Source organism: Platalea leucorodia, assembly GCF_965183815.1.
Source record: "Platalea leucorodia genome assembly, chromosome: 3".
Classification (NCBI taxonomy): domain Eukaryota; kingdom Metazoa; phylum Chordata; class Aves; order Pelecaniformes; family Threskiornithidae; genus Platalea; species Platalea leucorodia.
The window spans coordinates 14494328-14515610 of NC_138825.1; the positions used below are offsets into that span (position 1 = coordinate 14494328).

Here is a 21283-nt window from a genome sequence, read left to right on the forward strand (position 1 = left end):
ATAATAAAATGTGAGCTTCCAACGTCTGAACAACCTCTCACAGACAGCTGGTGAGATCTGACATGGTCCATAATTTGCTTCACAAACTAGGATATGAAGAAAACTGATTTAATTAATGTTCATACTTCTCAAAGGTTGATCTACTCAGAAAATATCAAGAGAAATCTGCAGCACAATGCAATTAACAGTATGCATCAGTCACATGTACTGCACGTTAACTTGGGGAGGATAAGGCAAATATTGGTTTTTAGAATTTTTTTCTGAAAAAATAGCAATTAATATACAGCATTGGTAAAGTCCCTTGACCTACCGTGGGGCTTCACAGCAGGGGCCCGCAGAAACAATTTCATGCTGGAGAATATTTTGGTTTGTGTCATGTGTTTTTCAATGGAGGAAAGTTACCTGTAAAAATCTGACTCAAGTAAAGTGAGCTGCCGAGCAATTTCTATTGGATGCAAAGTGAGCAAGTCAAAAGTCTCTGTGTGTCCTGGTTTGCTTATGTGCCATTCAATTGCCGGAGGTGGGCTCTCAAAAGTAATGTTGTGACTTGGCCCAATGGCTTGTGCCTGCTTTTTCCGGTTGATTATCTTTGTGATCGATTCAACCCATTTCTTCATCGCTTTGCCTGGCACACAGAGAGAAAATTACTATTTAGTTACTCTTAATACTGTTTTTCCAAAGAGGTCAATATAATTTAGAGATCTTTGGATTTAAACCCAAAATCTACTAAACTGAAGCAGCCATATATTCTTTAGAAGTGCATAAGTGGTGTTCTCACACAAGTCTCAAAGCATTCGAACATATAAAGAAGAATTCCTCAACAGCCAATACTGAGCACACCAAGTTTGCTCAAGCAATTCAGAACACCCAAATTGGGCTCCTGCTCCACATCAGGTGTTTTCCTTTCTTTTCTGACTTTACAATGAGTTTATGGGAACCAAAAATTATGCCCAAAATGCACTTCTGTAAACACCCTGAACTTTATACTTTGGGCAAGAGTACATGCTTACCTCAGATAACATAGAAGGGCACAATAACAAACAGGGAGAAGCTTCTCCCTCTACTGCATTTAGCATCAAAACTCAGAATAAAACCCAAAGGCCAAATGCCTGTTTAGCTCTACACTGTAAGGATTTCATTCATGAGATGGCAAGTCCATTGAAAATTCACCAGTAATCCACATTAAACTAGCTGGCTCATTCTCCCCCTCTTTTCAATTGCTAAATAACCATTAAATACTTCTCCAACATAATATTTTCCTACAAACTGCTCATATAACTATCTCAGTTTTTCTTACAAGGGAACAGGAAAGGTCTGTACAGTCACAACTGGAAGGTATCCTACAGGTCTAATATGTACTGTGAAATAGCTGGAAAACCTTTGTTTCAAAGAAATAGTGGTTTACACCATCAAACTTTTACAAAAATTACCCGTGTATAGTTTAAGAGGGCAATCAAAGCAATTATTCTGTCTTGATCTTTAATCAGTTCTTATTATTTTGCATTATTTCAGTTCCTTTATAACAAAACCAATACTTGTTTAGCAGGATGTAAATAACATTCATTCTTCTGAACAGGGGCCAAACTTTGAATAATAGTGTTTTGGGTTTTTTTCTTTTAAATTAAGATTTATTTAATGTTCTTTGTGAAGCATTTAATAAGCAGCCAGTCCTGTTTATCTGCTCAGTGAAAGGAAAAGGGATCCCATTCAATACCTTTGAAAAGGGATGCTTTATGATAAATGCCAGCACTTACGAAACCATAAGTACCTCTTACTGTTCCAATGAATTCCTCCAAACGTTGCAGAAGATCAGCATCTCTTTCAAAGTCATAGAAGTGGTGTTCTACCCAGTGTCGACATACATTTAATACACTGCAAAAGTGTAAGGATAAGTAAGCACTCTACAATACAGTCTATCTTCATGTCTAGCATTTCAAGGCTTTTAGTAGGCGAGGGCTCACAGGAATATTAGAATCAGTAGACCAAGTGCAATTATTCTACTGTCTGCATTTCATCAGTAACCAGCTATAAGCATTTTTCTACTTTAAATTCAGAGAAGTCAGAGTAATGCTGCTGTTGATAAAAAGAACATTATCTAAAATGTTCTCTACCTACATCTTTGTGGCACACTTATGCTGTATAGCCTTGCAGAAACATGAATTGAAAAACAATGGCAAGTGTAAGAAACTAATTTGCACACTAGTAGTCTAAAACTCAGCACAAGCCTTTCCCAAGGCTTTTCATGCCGTAAATTAAAATTCCCACCAGGTTTTCCAGTAGCAAGGTCAAAATGGCTGACTTCCCATGCACGCTCTCTATCAAAGCATGTATAAGAAAGGCTGCTCGTATCACAAAGAGCCACTGCATCCAAAAGATGGTACTTCAAACGACTTAAAGGAAGTCAGTTTGGCTCACATGGATGCAATACTTACCGTAGCTGCACAGGCTGAATGTACTCTTTCCTAAATCTTTTTAACTCTGCACTAAGAGGCTGGTCTCCATTCTCCATAGCAATACGATCGGCTTCTGTTGGCTCAGGCTCTGGAATTTCAAATCTAGCACAGAAGATGGGTATAAGCACTAGGCTCCTATTACACTGATCTTACTCACAGCATGCATGAATAAAATGTTGATTAAAGATAGCTCAAAATTCAGAACGCTTCCACACGTCAGAATCTTATGTCTTGGTAAGCACATAGGAAGATTTGCTAAATTCAGTAATAACACAGATTTCAAAGACAAAACTGCAGGATGCTGGAAGTTACTGGAGCTACCTGAACAACCCTAAAGCTTCTGGACATAACTTGCATGTTTTATTTGCCATTCTTGAATCTGACAACTTTTTAAAAAGTGTTTGGAGTGAATCAAAACCAGCTGGAAAACAAGAATCTTACAAACTCTACTCCAAGTAAAAATTAAAACTAAAAAAAATTAAAAAAAAAATAAAAAAATAAAAAAATTGCACTTTGTATGAACAACATTTTTAACAGTGGCATACCTTTCTATTAGCAGACTCAGCAACTCTTGAGGTTTACAGAAGGATCTATATGTTGTGAGAAAAGTCCGAACAAAGTTGGGATCTAAGATAAAGAATAATTTTATGCTCATGTCAGCAGTTACCTAATTTTTTTTATACTTTAAAGTAACTTTAGGTATCCTTTAAAATTAAGGATGTTGGCCTGTCAATTTACAGAGAAGATGATGTAAACCAAAATTGCTTTGGTAACAATTCAGAACCTCTTAAAATAGCAATACAAAGCAGAATTTAAAAACAATTTTTATTCTGTTGAAAATTCAAAACAATGACTTTTTCTTTCCCTTCAATTACTGAAAGACTGGATTCTTTTTCAACAACTTTGAAAACAATAAATAAATGATTTTATTTATGAGCCATCTAGTAAACAACTTTGTTTTTGACAATGATCAGGACAAGATAACTTAAAAGACACAGGTAACTTTGCATTGGATAGAACTGGCCTCTTCAAGGGGAGAACCTTAAACTGGTACAAATGATAACCAGTCGTGGTTAAAGCAGGCTAGATATTTTTTCAACTGACAGCTATAGTTCGAGGTTATATTTATTTTACTTCAAGAAAATCAACAGATTTCATTTAAATTGACTAATTACATGTCAGTTCATGTAAAATATTCAAATGTGTTTTAAAAACAAGTGAGCATTCAAAACAGAAAACCGAAGTGTCTCCCTTAATTACAAAAGCAAAACCATTTGTTTTCAAGTATGAGGAAATGCAGTGACAGCACACTGGCACTGCACAGAGCTGACTAGAAACAAGGTTAACATTGCTATTGCTGAACAAAATTAATGAGCAGGTTGCAATGGCTTTGCATATTAAATCCATATACAGAGTTTAAAAACAAACCCCAATTGGTAATTTTTCTAACACAGAGTGACCGAAGAGGAGCACACAAGACTTGAAGCAGGAGTTCCTATAGGCTGTAATGAAAAAACTGCCTGCATTATTTGACCTAACACTGTATTTAGCCATTAGACTTGTTTCCTGGAATACGGGTTTTTAAGAGCTTTTTTAAAATCACCCTTAACTATTTACCAGCATCTTGTCCATTTGAATGAACATTCTACCTTTCTTAGATCCTACTAAGCTCTTCATTTGGGCAACAGTTTACTGTAATGTGTTGTACAGATTAACAGTATATTGTGTAACACAGCATTTCTTTGCATTTCTGTTGTACACTAATTCCCATTTCTTAAACAATTGACTGTTCTGCTTTACCATCTCTATGTCCTTCAATACTCCATTTTTCTTATCATAACGCCTCTCCCACCTCTCCTTGAAACTGTACAGTCTAAAATCCTTTTCAAAGGCAAAACTCCAAATCCTTCTGCACGAAGAATGTCATCCCTGTCCCCATCATCCTCATCATGAAAATACACAATTTTTGTTGTCCTAAAAAATAAGTACAGAAGTAAGCACAGTAACTCATGTTTTCACAGCTTGCATTCTGTACACAGCATCCACCCGAAACAGATTTTGTCTACATGAAAAAGCAAGCCTCCATAGCAATTAACATTTTCAGATCACTGCAAGCTCTGAGTCACAGCTATTGTTATTTACAGGTAGGGTCAGTGTTTAAATCCACAATACATATTGAATTTCAAATGAAGTAGATCAGCAAATCAAAGATAACCTTGTTATCTTACTAGCAAAATCTGTAACTCAAAATAGTGTACAATATATGAGCAAGTGTTAAAAAAAATACAGACAACACTAGTTAGTCAGGATGTCTGCTCATGTGATAATTCTCTCTTCAATACAGCCAATTTGAAAGCTAAAAAAGAACAATAACTTGTTCTACAAGGATTTATAAATAATCACCCTTGAATTCCTTAAGAAAGGAAACGGACACTATGATGACGCACAAGCACTCTTAACATATCAAAGCTTTAAAAATAGAAGAGCACTGCCCTGTAGATAAAAAAAATTGCCACGACTTTCAAATCTTGCTACCACCTAACCCAGCTGCTCTTACAACAAGAATCAGGCAAAGGAGGAGATAATGAATGCAGAAACACATTAAAACAAGGAAAACCCTCCAGAACATGCAAATAGGGTCAGAACCTGAATTTCTAATTGAAGGGCAGTGTCTCTCATGTAAAAATATATGGAAAGCTGCTTTTGCAGAGGAGATTTCTCCCTATTTTGCTGCTCCACCGCAGGATGGTTTGAACAGTCTGCTGCACCTTGCGGCCAGGTGGCCGTCAGGGCTGTCTCCCTGTCCCAGCTCTCATGGTGGCTGGATGCCTCCTACCCCCGGCAGCACTGCTTCGTTACAGCTAAGCTACCGGGCTGTCCCTGTTCCACAGCAAAACAGAGAAATATTTCAGCTGATAAGCTGGTTTGTGCATTGTCAGGGAGGTGAGGGAAGAAAAATAAAAGGTCCAACACCCGTATCTACAAATGAGATGGACTGTGTAGATCTTCTCAGGCGACAAAAAAGTTGAGTTGATTTGATTACCATGTGAACACAGCCCATATACTCCTCAAATTGCAACTAATAAAACTGCTCTTCAGCTACTTGCAACAAATTGGTACCACTTCTGCAATTTTATCTGTAATTGTTCCTTATAGTATTTCACCTACAAAGACAAAAACCTCGTATTTACCATAGCTGTGACTTCTCTCTCTTTAGACTGTCAGATCAAGGGCTGCCATAACCAGTCACGCCGTATTTGAGAAAAGTCACCTCAGAAAACCAAGGGCTTTCTATTCTGGCATATGAATATAAAGTCAATAAATTCTTTTAAGATTACAATCACACATACACAATCCTATGTGGGGCAAGAAAAGCACTTCTACAGTCTGTAGCTGTTTGGCTAGGTATCACCAGAGTACTCATCTTCCCACGTCTCCAAGCAAAACAGAAGCCTTGAACTCAGCTGATACATGTATGAAAGAAGAGCTAAAGGGTCACTGTGGAAAGTTGCTGCCCTACTCACTGCATCTCATAAAATGCAACAAAACACTGAATGATTTACATAGTAAATGGACCTTGTTTCCTGTACAACAGAGCATTTTTGGCTGAGTCACTATATCTCTATTTCTTTGTTCCCCTGGAAAAGACAGCACAGAATGGTTAGAACAATGACATTTTTCCTCATAGAAAACCAATTATAAACCAGAAAGTATAGAATGAAAGATAAGGGTGTCGAGAAATGACATGCAACCTAGCAATTCAGCACCAGGTCCATGTACGTTGCACTAAAATCTTTAAGTCTACAAAGACAGGCTAAATACATCACAAGACAACCATTTTTATTCTTCTGGTCAAGCTCTTTCAGCCTATCTCACAGTACCCATGTTCTCAGTTTTGTCATATAATAGTTTGGTCAATGTCACACCTACCTACAATGTTAGGCTTCAAGCAACCTACTTACAGCTATATTAAACAAGGGTTGTTACAAGCAGGGATTTAAATGACTGTGGACGAAGGTGGATCTAATCAATTGACCTTGACAATTCTTCCTTGATGTCCTATGTGGTAGAAAGGCCAAAAAGACACGCAGATGCAAAAAAACAATACAAGAGACATATTTCAACAAGCCACATGTTCCTTAAGAACAGGCCTTTCTGTTTTATGGAACCAGAGAATGTAGTTTGTGGCTCCCTGGACAGAGACGATGCATGGAGAGCACTGCTAGCACTTGGAGCAATGCCAAGGCTACAGCACCAAAGTCCCAGCGCATATGGAAAGAGCGATTCTCAATGGTGTGCAAGTTAGCCAAAGCAAAGCAAATGTTCACAACGGCACTAACGAAGTACTATTTTGGCTAATTCTCTGCCAAATACAATGCTAGCTTTAAAAAAAAAAAAAAAAAAAGTGTCTTCCTTTCTCTAAGGCTGAATTGTTTTATTTTAACTTCCAAAACCATAAAATTATGTCATAAATCATGCCTGTAAAATTCAAAGCCAAGAGCTAAAAGTTTATAAAGTTACAAGAAAATGAAGACAGGCACAAAACTGCTCTGGTAGAAACTGCCAGCATGATATTGCATTTGGGTTTCTAATAAATGTTAGGAAAGCTCAACTGAAGGAAATATGGAGAAGAGCAATAAAAGTAATGGAGTAAACAGATGTATTTACAAGCATTTTAAAAATAAACAAAAGTACTAAGCTACACTAATTATATTCTGCTTACTCCCCACTTCTTCCAAACAAATATTCCCGGTCTATGCAGGGTATCCAGGACTGAGCTGCAGAAGAACAATTTAGGAGTAAAAAGAAAGGGAAAAAAAATGTCTACAGTTGAATATCAGAAGCACTAATACCAAGATGCATGAAATTTTAGAATAACTGACATACAGGTAGAATCAAAAAAATAACAAAAAAACCCCAAGCCCAAGCCCATGCTTTTCAGCACAGCATAGGAAAATCCTGGGAAATTATCAAGAAAAACTCCACACACTGAGGCTGGACTGGATGATCACATCAATGCCTTTGATTTATCTTCAGCACAAAGAGAAACTTGAAGTCAAAAGTCCTTAAATCAAATCCCCACTGAAATTCTGATTAAGGCAAAGTTCTGAGGACAAATTATGCAAGTGACTTGTTTCTAGCAAGCTGATATTTGGTCTTTTCATTACATGCCAGCATGGACACAGGTAATAGCTGATAGAGTACAACCCGTAACTGAAAATACTGGGCCCATAATTCTCTCCCGCAATGCTGGCACTTCATGTGCCACCCAGCTTTGGAAGTCTCGAGGGAAGGCAATTCTAGTAGCCTGTGGCATACAGGAAAAAGTATTGTCTAGAGCTCAATTCCTGCAGGCCCCTGCCCCCCATCCCTTGCATGAGAATAACCTTATGCACATGCATATCCCACTACTTTCAGTCAAACAGGATTCATATTTTTAATCGCTACAGTTACAAAGGTGTGTATTTAGATCTCAAAACCTTAACTCAAAAAGCACGTTAGGATATGTGCACTGCAAAGCATATTTGCTTTCTACACACTTTATATTTTGCTGCATGTATTTAACACAGAAAGAGAAGCACCACCTTGAGTTTTGGCTATATAAATGAAGTGCCTCACCTGCATACATGTGGTAAGTCAGCCTCTCGATCAGCTTGACAACAGTTCCTGCCTTGATGATGGGGATTCCAGATTTGGGCTGCATGTTTTCTTCAAACACAATATTCTCTTCAGAGTCGGGTTCTGCAAATCTATAAAGCTCAGGATTTGGAAATCTCATCTGCTCCTCTTTTTCTTCCTGCAACATTGTTACATCCAACATCCTTTCTAGCGTGCTTCTATATTGCAAAGATATCAATGCTGCCATCCAGTTGTTTTTCTCTTCAGCTGATTTAGCAGCAAAAATAACACTGTTCTCATCTTTTAAGATGATTTCAAAAGCATGTCTGTACTCATTAGTGTCGTCTTTATCGTTGATTTGTACCTTTCGCATGAAGAACTTTTCTTTCAGACGATATTCTGCATTGCTAGCACCAGGAAGTCTTGGTTGCCCGTGATTTGACTTACAGCAAATCATCAAGCCATCAAATAGAAATATGTGTCTCTCGTGCTTTGCTCCTACACGCGTGAGTGTTCCTTCCATGATGAACTCGTTACAGCATTGTCCAATGTCCTTACCCTCCCAACCATCAATATTTTTCTGGATTTCATTCATTTTCTTAATTGCTAGCTGTTTCCCCTTCATCTGCTGAGTATAGAATCGGCATGCAGATTCACTTCAGTGAAGGATGTGGGAGAAAGGCAGCCTATTAGTGTACGTGTATTTAAAAACCACAACCACCACTAACAGCAAAAACACAAGATCATCTTTCTGAGTGGTGAGAATTCCACTGAGAATGCAATTTCAGCACTCAGTATCAGCACTATTGCAAGTCGACTAATGTTTCTCTTAAGTACCTCATCTGATAAATTTTCTACTTATTTTCTACACAATAAATGTTTTACCTAAACACAGGCAAGCCGTGAGTGCTTCTTAGCCTAACAAACCACTCATTTCCATAGCTGACAAACAATTTTAGACTGCATTAATTTGAAAGAAGCACATTCAGAGAAAATAAACTGTTAAATGCATTCATGTCCAAGCCTAAAGATTACACTTTGCAGCACAGAACTTGTTTGACAAAGAAAATACTGAAACAATTTTAAGAGCAAAAGCAAAGTTTTAACATGTTTAAATAACTGCACAAAATCAAACAGCAGATAGTATAATCCAAGAATTTGCTACAACAGTGCAACTAAGTACTAGTTATCTATGCATCTATGTCTATTATCCAGTGGTAATTTTAACTAGCCATTGCACAAAAACCCCTTCAGATTAAGTAGTTACAAATTCAAGAACATTCCCTTCTAATCACACAGAAATGTACTTTTACAATATTTTTAGGTGGATATTTATTGTCTGAGCATAATTAACCCACAAATACCATAACTTTCTACTTACCAGTGAATTCTCAGAACGTTTCAACTACCAGTATGCAAGGACACATAGAAATTAGAACGGTTTTAAAACAATAACAAATTATCTTGGCTTTGATGTCACTTCCTCTGAAAAAGCAGGCTTGTCACAAACTATTTTGTTCATTGTTTACTAAAAGAGGAAACTGGGAGCCCTGGATTTATAGCAAAGCATTAAGAGCAGAAAGCAGGAAAAATGGAAACATGTTTACCTAAGCCTTCGTTTTGCAAGGCTTTTGGAGCATATCCGTTCCATACTGCTTTGAAGATTTAGTAGGGCAGTTATTGCTTGCTTTAAGCACTCTTTATCCTCTTCATCCTCACTTTTTTCTTCCAATTGCTGTGAACATTGAAAGTCAAATACAAAAAGTGTTACGAGTATTCAGGTACACGCAAATCCAAAAGTCTGACCTAGGAAGAAGAAATCCAACCATCTGCTGATTTTGCATGCTCCTGCTTGTTATTAAAGTTAATGAAATAACCAGGTGCATTACTGACACAGAGGAGAGAGAGAACTGTCTGCTAAGAGCTTAATCTCAGTAAAACGAGAGCAGCAGTCACTAGTCCCCCAGATACCGACGCACTCAGGCACACGTTATTTACCTCAAAACTAGTTTGATTTACCTCACCAAAAAAAGAAGCCATTATAGGTGTTAAATCTTAAGAGGAACAAGTGAGGAAAGACATCCCCATACATACCTTTCTACAGCACAAGATCAAAGCTGTGGGACGTCTGTACATTTTTAACACGTATAAACACTCCTGGAACAGGCAAGCTGGACCTAAAGCTAAGCAAAACTCCTTCATCGCATTTATAAACAGAAGATTACAAGGGCTCTCACCTCACTAACAACAGTCTAATCAATAATTCAGGTTGGAAGGGACCTTGGAGATTATCTTATCCAACCTCCAGCTCAACTGCAGAGCCAACACAGATCAGGTTGCCTTGGGCCACATTGAGTTTTGAATTGCTCTCAGGATGGAGAGGCCACAACCTTTCTAGACAATCTGTTCCAATGTCTGAAATTCCTCATGGTGAAATTTTTTTTTCCTAATAGCTTATCAGGATTTCCCTTATTGACTTTTCATAGTGGAATATGTGGAAGCACTATGCACCTGCGAGAAGCATTTCTCCATCTTCCCCACCCCATCACACAGTCAAAGACAGCAGGAAGGTTTCCCCTCCTTTTCTCCAGAATGAATAAGCCCACTCCCCCAGCTTCTCCTTCATCACATGCTCCATTCCTCACGTCATCTTGACAAGCCCCTCCAGTGCCCTTGTTTCAGTACACCAATGTCAAGAGGAAGCCCAAGCTGGATGCAGCTCTCCCGATGCAGCCTTGCCAGTACTAAACAGGTAGGAACCGCCGCTTCCCTCAACCCGATGGCTACACACTCGCTAATACAGCAATACAGGCCTTTGTGGCTGTAAGGGTGTTCTGCTGACTTGTGCTCAGCTTATTATCCACCAGGACTGTGATTTTTTTTCATGCAAAAAAAAAACAAAGGGGGAAAAAAACAATAACCAGAGGGATGGTGGGGAGAAGTAAATGTTCTTCCTCCATGGAGGGGCTGCTTGGCTGTTCATCAGAAAAGGGCATCTAACCGTGGCCAGCTTGTAAAACCAGGGTACAGAAGTCCCTATCTGAATACACGGCTACATTAATGCCTTCATATACTAACTCAACTTTTCTTAAAGGACAAAAAAATATAATAAAGTTATAAAGTAAAACTGGGCGAGAAGGGTTAATACTAATATTTTTTGTCTAACTATCGCTGTGACTGATAAGTTTTATAAAACAAGATCTGCCATGTTTAAGATTTTTGTCTTAAATCTTTGTTTAAGCATTGAAATGTTTCACGTCATAGTGAAAAAATTGTTGACTACAGCTGTGGCTTAGACATAAAACTGAGATAACAACTATTTACAGGATTATTAAGAGACAAGCGTTTCAGACACAGCAACAACCGACTCCACGCAATTGAGAGATTTGTTTTGACAGAGATGGTGAAAGTGAAGCGCCAGGCTGGCATGAGCCAGAATAACAGACACCCTTGGAAACAGTACAATTGCGCTGTTTGCTTCCAGTATGAAATATAAGTATTGTCCTCCGAAAGCCAACTGAATACAACATATTCATGTTTGACATTTGAACGGGTCACAGAGTAGCATTAATTTTTTCCCTGACCAGAGTTAATCATTCAGTGCGATAGTTGTCAATGCCAAAGACTATTTTATTTGTGTTTTCAGCCATAAGGATGACCACAAGGTTTATTCTAGGCAGCTTTGGTTCATGTAGCATAACCTGCCATACTCTTGACCTAAGTGGCATTAGGCATGAGTGCCTACCGATGTGACAACCACTGAAATAGGGCTGACAAGGCACCACAACAGGCATTACTTCCCGAAAGGTCTCGGGGAGAATACATCACTCCAAGAAGGAACAGACTACCCTCGTCACATTCCTCCACTCTCTAGATTTAACATAGAGGGATCACCTTCCCTTTGCTTCAGTTATGCACTTCATCTAGGTTTAGAGAGGACTTCAGACAAATGACGCAGGTGCAGCACCACTGGCAGAAGTCCTGAAAGCAAGCTAAGAAAAACATTTAACTATGTCTAAGACTTGTCATCTTTCCTGCACAAGAGGTCAAAGGAGACTCTTCACCTTGCGCACTGCCTCTTTGCCAACTTCCATCAGAGGAATTTGGCTGGATTTCCTGTCATCTTTGGGTAGCCACCCTTCAACAATGGACAAGGTTGTTTTAGCCTAGTCTCCTTGAAAACAAGCTTTATTAGATCCTACTATATTCTGCCATTTGCTTGTAAGGGTACCACAGGAAACAGGGTAAGGAGCAAAAGGCATGTAAAACACAGGACAAAAATCGATGAAAATTAGGCTCAACATGCAACAAAGCTTATGAAATTATTTCCTTATTTTTAATAGTAAAAGAAGAAAGTTTCTGAAATTTGGAAATATCTCAAAAGAAACCCATGCAAATTTAGGTTAACGTGTATAAGGGGAGTGCTAAACCAAACAAACAGAAAAATAAATGCCTATAAAGTAATTGGGAATCTTCTCAATGTAGCACCTTATCAACTCAAATATCTGGAAAAAAATGACTCCCTGTACATTCTCTTCAGAAACAGACTGGTACAGATCAATGTTCATTACTGCAACACATTCTGCTCCTGTGTTGAGTTTATAAAATGCTTTTTACAGCAATTTCTCTCCAGTGCAAAAATTTTGGTATTCATCACAGGAAAGTCCATGTCCAAAAGCAAAATATATGTTTGTGTACAGTGTTGGAGAGAAATCAATTGTTTAAGACAAACATTTCCCCATCAGGATCCATTGGAAGTAACCGGTATTTCCAACTGTATATACAAACTAAATCAAAGTCCAGTGAGTGTAATTACGCTCCAGGTTTAACATTTAGAAAGCAGTGTGTAGAAGTATGCATCTTCTTAAGTGTAAAACCAACACAAATGGCAAATCAGACAGTGCTGTGTACTGTGAAGACACTTCTCCGCACACAGAAAAGGAATGTGAAAGTTTATATTCTAACATTGTATAATTACCATAAACTGCTACCAAAAACAGTCTTAGTCAGAACTGAGCTTAAATTACAGCAATGACTTTCATCTTACACTGCCCCCAGACAGTTTGGAAGAGGAGGTTATGGAAAGTGAAATGGCATCACTGGAAACGCATCCAAGTTTCTCTGCAAATCCCACCGATTCTTCTATAGCTGTGCAGTGCCCCCTAACGAAGGAATCGGGTAGATGCTAAATAAAAGTGGCTTGTTTTGTTAAGGTAAAGTGTCATGTGAAGAATACTTTATTATTATGGGAAGAAGGTGCAGATTTCTGATTATCAGTATTGTAGTTGTGGTTTTTAATAATCTTATGAGAAAATCTTGGTTTATAATGATTGTAATGATTCACAATACTATATGCGCAGTATCCTGGCCATTCAAGGAAGACAAACTTGGAAAATAGACTGCTAAGGGAAGTTTCCAATAAAAAAAAGTACTCTACATTCTAGGCCATGAGCTCTGAAGATATATCAAGAAGTGGAAGACAAGGTATTTTGTTCTACGTGTTGCATAACACAAGGGTTAGATATTAAAAAAAAAACCAAACAGGAAATTCCAAATAGATACAAAAGAAATCCTCCTCATGCAGTGCAAAATTAGACTATGGTGGTCCTTCTCTTACGCTGTCAGGGAAGTGTCTATCTAGAAAGACAATGACAGAAAATACATTTATACTTATGCTGAGAATATGCAGATATAACAATACTAGTAGGTGTCATGATGTATATAAAATCTTGTACTTCAGGGCTTACATCACAATCTAGACTTCTGTTTTCCTAGAAGATTATTCTAAATCTAACCACTGAAAGTTGTGAACTGCAAGTTCCCCAGTTCACCTGGGAAGAGAGATCACAAATCAGCTTCTATACACAAAAGACAACAGCATATGGGAGGCAGGGAAATCACAATTTGCTTAACTTAAGCTTAACTCAAGATCACTTGATTGTAGGTGCTAACAATACTCACTGCCCCTCAAAACATCAATTCAAGAAGTTTAGCGCATAAGTGGTCCCATGTTAGAAGTGAAAGCTGCACACCACAGTACTCAGAACGAGCTCAAACTAGTGCTGCTTCAGAGAAACCTCTTCAAAACCCACTATGTAATTTCTTCAGACATCCTGAAGCCCACAGCAAGGCAACAAAACACTTGCATAGCTGGCAAAGCAAGCCTGATCTGCCGTGTTACCCAGCTATCTACTCTGTAGGGAAATGCAACATAAGTAAGCAACACTCATGAGAACTTGAAGTACACTAACACCAGTTACTCCAGCTTCTGTTCTAATGCCTCACCATTTTTAACATGTTTCTGAGAACACGGTACCTACAAAAAGGCAATCCTGAAACAGGATATTTTATGATCAAGAATAAAAACGAACAGGGTTTCTCCTGTGACAAATGCAGGCAGGCAGGTTTTACGGCATTTTGCTATAAAACAATCCTGGAAGCTGGCTCAATAGCATTGAGCTGCCCAAGAGCTCTTTCTGACTTTTTGCAATTCCTCCAAATAATAAAAAACTCAGCCCGAAGCAGCAGTATGCTGGGAAAAGTGCTCTCAGATCCAGAAACTTTAATTTTTAGAAAGCATCAGGAAATCATCTGGAACAGCAAATGGGGACAACTGCACAGAACGCTACACGCTTCTGGAAAAATGCTAGCAGTCTAAAAGGCACTTCACACTTGAAGCTTAAAGGAAACTCCATGTGCCATATTCCTGGATATACATACACAGCTTTAATGCATTGGAATTTCAAAAGTCATTTCGTTTTCATATAAACTCAGACATGAGCACAGCGCAGTAAATATATGCATATATTTAGAAAAATGTTTATTTAGATTTACATTACAGCAGGACTGTTATTTGCATTGAGTGGAACAGAATTTAATATATTACTGAGTTAATGGTAAAAGCTTTTTCTCCACTCAAAGTTTAACTATGCCTTCTCAGTTTAATTAAAAAGTTACATTGAAGCACATAATCTTACATAAACATGTCAAATATCAAACCTCAAATATCAGATAGTTAGTAACAAAAAGCCTCCAGCATTCTCTTGGAAGTACATTTTAAAAGAAGCTAAAAAGCCCTCATCTCTTATTTCACATTAAGTTTCAACTCGCATAATGTAAAATATGGCCAGCCCATTGGGAAGCAAACTGTACAAGTAAAGCATTGAAACAGAGGAAAACAAGAAGCATTTCAACTTTTACTAAAAGCTTCCCAGTTCTTTCACAGCTTGACTACACGACTTAAAGTAGATCTCAAAGATGTGTGGAAAATTTAAGTACATCAAACTTTACCTGAGCCCAAAAAAGTTAAACCATTTGGACTAAAGAAACAAGTGAATTTAATGAACTGCTACTTTGATTACTCGATGCTCTTATTTGGGGAGGGTGGGAATGACATTAAAATAAATCCGTTTCAGAAATAAATTACACTCTTCTGAAGTAAGTGCCGTTTTTCAAATCAGGATGGACACTGAGGAAAAGTCAGGAAGAGCTACTCAGAAATATATACCACACAGAAGTCCGTCAGTTGATGTTTCACCAATTCAACAGTTCAAAGTTGTCCATAACAGGCTTTTTATGCGGCCAATTTGCCACTAGCATCCCCATGAATGGGTACAGCCTCTCAGGAGGCTATATTTCAGATTCAGTCTGCTCAAGTGCTACTATAGCCTGCTAGGTATTTCAACTGGTGTCTGCTCAGCAGGAAAGCGTGTATTTTTGCTCTCAGTTTTGGCAGCTGGGAACGGATTCATGCATGTGAGCAACTCTTATTGAGCTTACACAATCGACATTTCCTTCATCAAGGAACAGATAAAAAGCAAAGCCTTGTTTTCAAATAAGTTCCTTGATGTTCTCATAAAACCCTTTCCTAAACATTCAGGCTTTTTGTAGGCTACTAGCTGCCATATATGCATTTTATATGTCCAGATTCCATTACTAGGGAAATGGCTACTTTGTTTACAGGAGACCTTGTCTTCTCAGAGTATGGAAAACCCATTTGCTCTGCATTCTTCAAAAATATGGGCTTTTTTTTGCATATGCTGATGTCTCTTCCACAGCAGATTCATTACCTTTCTGCAACAAACGTACAAGTTCACACAGATCCTTCCAGAGCCTTCATGCTCTGAAATTCTCTTCTTTCTTACTGTCACTTTGGTTTGTCTCATCATTATTAGCAGACCTGCAGAATACATTAGAAATTTAAAATTCATAATTAAGTTGATAACATTTAGTTAGATCAGTATTTGAAATATCACAAAATATTTACCTATGTGCTTCCACACTTGTAACTGAGGTCTTCCATTTTCTTCCCCCAAATTTTCCATCATAGTAAAGACAATTCAAATTGTAAACATCTTCCCTTTCTCTTTTGTAATTCCAAAGTGGATTAAAATCCACTTTCACTGCTTCGACACAATTCAAGTCTGATCTTTGCCAGCCAAGTTTGCAAGGCTGTAGGCTCAACTGGATGGCACCTCTATGTTTGGATAGAAATGAATGAATTTTTGAACACTACGCAAGATGAATTCACAATTTCAGAGATCATTCTGGGAAACAACAGTAGAACCCTGTTGATTTTAAGAGGAACCCTGTTGATTAAGAGAAAACCAGCAGAGGAAATGAGGGATGACAAGCAGAATCCCATCTGTAGGCTTGGTCTACAGAAACCATGAATGCAGCTTGTTGTTTTACTGTGTTTGTTATTTCCTACATCTTTCCATCGGTTTCGACTGAAGATATCAAAGTATTGACAAAAACATAGACCTCTACTGCTATAAGAGCAAATGGAGAAAGCATGCTGGTAGTGGGGCTAAATCCACAGCTCCACGTCCAGAAACATTTCTACTGAAGAAATAAAGTATATGAAAGTCTCAACCATAGCACTACCTCTCTCCAAGAATCTCCTTTTTGTACAGAAGGTGACAGGAATGGAGGCAGGAGGACCGGGAAATATACTACTGCTATTAAAAGACTATATAACAATACAAGTGTATCAGGGACTATATCATAACTGCCACAGTCACAAAAACTAATGTCATCCTACAGGCGTTGAAAATCTCAGCTACAATAAGCTGCTTAACATTCAATCCTCAATGGAGTACTTGTGTCAAAACTTTTTTGGGGGGGGGGGGGGGGGGGGGGGGGGAAGGGATCAAAATTCATCCAAGTTCCTCTAACACCTATCTATTTTCATGAGAGCTTTGCCTTGGGTGTTCAGCATAAGCTGCTGCCACATAAGCTAAACAGCTCTTTACCATCACTAGCAGCAGTCACTGAAAACCAGGAACAGATCACCAGTCCCCTAAACAGTCTGCCCCAATACAGCTCTCCTAATTCCCACAGTACCAGGGAGAATTTGCCCTGCAGGTATTCCTAGAAAATGGATCAGAAAACAGGACTCTGGAACCCTACAGTTAAGCACGTAAGTGAAGTCAAAAGTCAGAGTTCAGTTAGTGTTTCATTTGACTCCCGAAAGAGGGCATCATCTAGATAAGAACAGTCTGGCCCTGTGCCATCCTGCTCCCTGCTTCAAGGGATCAAAGTACAGCATTTGTTGGTCCAGCAGCAGATTGACAATAACACAGCTCAAGTGTCATTGAGGACTGTAAGCAAAGTGGAAGGAGGACTTTTTTACTTCTACTTTTGTAGAAAGTAGCTTTTGCAGAAAAGCAGTTTTAGTGGGATAATGGAAAAAATATTCTCCAAGGTAATTACTTCTCATTATAAAATTCCCTGGAAAGAGACATGTGCTTCTCAAAAGCCCAGATACATCCTGTGTAAAAAGAAAAAAGCTATACAACAGAACATGCAGCCCCATCACAACTCCAGAACAGATGACATAAGTCATTGACAAATGAAGTGATACACATGCGCATATATGTATCTCTGATACGAACACATAGGAAATCCATCAACGAGTACCACAGCTAGAAGGAAAAAAAAATTAAATACATCCTGAATAACTTTTTCGATTAGAGAGTTACCTCAGAGAGCCCAATTAGTTACATTAACAATAACCAAGTTTGTGGAAAAAGTGCACACACATGTGTGACAAAGTTTTCTTTTCCCCATCATCTTCCCTTTGGCTGCCAAACACACAGCTGACTTAAAGCATAAACCCATTAGCATTTAAAGTAGAAAAGCAAAAGAAATGTTGTCAATGAAACCACACAAGCAAGAAAGAAATACAGAACCTCATTTACCTGGCTGTATCACCTCCAACTTCTACCATAAAGCACAACTTCTGTAACTTTACAACACTGCAGTTGTAATATAAGTCTGCATAGCTTAACCACATGAAGAAGTTGCTTAAATTTTTCACCTACTGTCATATTCTAGGAAATCTCTCAGACTTGAGACCAATTTTTACATCACCCCAGCTTTTTCTCCCAAGAAACACTCAAATACGCTTTGCAGTCCTTATCACACACTAGCAACAGTTTGGTCAAGCTACATTTCCTCAAGCAGATAGGCCTTCATCTGTCACAGAGACATAAAATTGCACAGTATCTCCAGTGGATGTAAAAAAAGTCATCCTCATCTACAGTTACATATACAAATACAGGTCAAACAGTAATACTTCTGCTTTTACTTTTATTTCAAAACAGTATTGTACATACAAGTTACTGTGTTTGGAAAGAAGCACACCAGACAAAGTGATTTTGGAAAAAAAAATCCTTTGCTAACACTAAGTAAATACTTTCTTAAAATAATTCATAGCTAGTCTGAATCTGTGATTTTCTGTTTTTAATATTAATGGAAGGAGACTTTAAGAATCAACTAAAGCAAGAGAACCTGTTAATTGCAGTGCCTGTACTAAATACAAGCAACACAATGTTTTGAGACAATGATCTATAATTGCAGATATTGTAAAAACTTTGCAGACTGCCAAAGTTCAACTAATTAAGACTCGGTGATTCTCCACCCTGGGCTGGGTTACACCACTTACAGATGGGATGGTAAACCAACGTCATTAAATTTGTTACACTCTGGATCATGAGCCTGGCTGAAACAAGGCTGAGAATCAAAGTGAAGTCAAAGCCCAGAATAGTTTGGGATGTGTTGCCCAACACAACACACAGCAAGAGGCTTACGGGATCAACCTAAAGATACTTTAGTCCTCAACTACTAACGTTTCACTACCCTGTGCCTTCCCCAGGAACATGTAACAAATTTAATACCATCAGGTTGGGAAAAGGGTGGTTTCTTATCTTGGAAGACCTTGTCAAACCAGAATTTTTTTTTTAAAGTTACATTACCATAGTGAAAGAGGAAGACAAAAAAAAGTCTAATTGAGGAGTATTTCTACTTGAGCTGAATTGCCAGTCAGTAAAGACTGGCAAGTTATTTATCATCTAAGAACAAAGTTCGAAAAAAATAAATAAAACATACTAGATGCTGTTGTGAAATGAAAGCATCCTGAGAATTTAAGATCATTATAGGTAGAATTCCAACTAAAAAAATATTTGCAAAGAGACAAGAAGTTTCCATTCATAAGTCATGGGAGCCAAGTCTGCACCTGGATTTTAAAAAAAAAAAAAAAAAAACAAACAAACCAACCAAAACCAAAAAACAAAAAACACACACACCCCTCTATCTAGCTCTCCTGTTTTCCACAACATATTATTTTATCTAAGTTTATATATGCTTTGAGCCATTCCTACTTGGAAAAAAAGGAATTTTAAAGTAATCTTCTGTTTACCCAAAGAAAGGAAAGAGTATCACACATGCACACAAATTTACAGCATCTGGAACAGTGCCCAATTCAATTTAAAAGTCTTGTAAACTTCTTTCTTCAATAACTCAAGGTCATAAATAACTGCACTATTTGTACCACCCTACCTTTCACTTAAGAGTCCACATTTAGGAAAGCTCATTCATAGTATCTGCAAATTTGCAGAAAAGCAGTCTCATATGAAGCTGCTATTTTATATAGTTAGTTTCTTATATAAAAGTTTGGGGACTTCCAGGTTGGTTGAAGGAAAACACAGCCCTTAGTCATATGCTAATTTTCCAACAAAGTTACAGCAAGGAGCTTCACCTAAAAATAGAATATGTATTTGTGTGTTCCTGGTGCCCTGCCAAACTTCAGGAGGGCTTTAGTTGCTAAATAGGATAACCATCAGTGGACAGAAATTTACTTTTTTTTTAATAGTCTGCATAGTTAGAAGGTAACTTTGAGATGCATTTTAAATAGATAACTTCAAAGTATGCAAGATTACACAACATAGCTCAACAAAAAATGCTAACCCCTTTATCCTTAAATATATCTATATTCAAGAGAAATAAAATGTTTTTTCCACATACTACTTGGCCAACATTTTGTATCTTCATACCAACAGATCCATTTTCATAGCATTTTTAACTTGACTATTCATAGATATGCCTGCGATCACTAAATTGGGTCTCTTACCATACAAAAGAATTCAATACAACCTTGCACCAGTGAAGTTGTCAGGATTATACGGCTAAATAATTCCACCACTACCCTTCCGTAGCAAATACCCTTCTGTGAGGCCATTTTTAAGCATAACCAAGCTGGAATCTGTTTGAAGATTCCAGATACAAGAAAGAAAATGTTATTGCCAGCAGAGACTACTTGAAATAGGAATTCATATGCTGCGTGCACATGTATGTACTAATTGACACAGGGTGGAGGGGGTGTGTGTGTGTAGAGCATGAATGAGAAAAGACAAAAGAAAAGTCTATTACGTAAGACAACACCATGTTCACATGGAAGTATGCAAAGCCACTAGGTACTGCATTTTGAGACTGTGTGATAAAAGCATAATGCAGACAAGCTGTATCATACCTCCCTTCCAATGGACTGTCATGAAAGGAAATGTTTAATATGTTAAAGCTGTCTGAAAAGTCAGACCAAACCCATGAGCTAGACAAACAGATCAAGCATATGTTCCAAAAAAAAGCATGTTATACAAGATGAGCTAAGTGCCAAAGCTGTACGTGTAGATCTGAATCAGTAAAAATGGTGTTAAAACTGTAGACACTTACACTCAAAGATTACCCAAGACAACCAAACAAACATTCAAGAAAAACACACCCAGATTTCTTCAAAAGGGCAGAGAGTTTGTTGGTTTTTTTTTTTTGTTTTTTTTGTTTTTTTTTTTTTTTTTTTTACTTCTGATCCAAATTTCCCCAAGTAATTAAGTTTGGAACACTGTATCCCTTATAAGTTTCCTTTAAGTCCAAAT

The 21283-nt window shown here is 37.8% G+C and overlaps 1 protein-coding gene across 9 annotated transcripts in view; it reads right to left on the reverse strand.

The window, feature by feature from the left end:
• Window positions 1-21283, reverse strand: part of SOS1 (SOS Ras/Rac guanine nucleotide exchange factor 1) — a 55592-nt gene that overhangs the window by 12562 nt on the left and 21747 nt on the right. For all 9 annotated transcript variants that reach the window (XR_014227714.1, XM_082307200.1, XM_082307202.1 and 6 more), the window contains 6 exons: window positions 9680-9807; window positions 8073-8728; window positions 2999-3080; window positions 2433-2555; window positions 1769-1872; window positions 403-625 (listed from right to left, as the gene is read on the reverse strand). Coding sequence is in view for 8 of the 9 variants with exons in the window: in XM_082307200.1 (XP_082163326.1) it covers window positions 403-625; window positions 1769-1872; window positions 2433-2555; window positions 2999-3080; window positions 8073-8728; window positions 9680-9807 (1316 nt within the window). In the remaining variant the exon portion in view is untranslated. The remainder of the gene's footprint in view (window positions 1-402; window positions 626-1768; window positions 1873-2432; window positions 2556-2998; window positions 3081-8072; window positions 8729-9679; window positions 9808-21283) is intronic.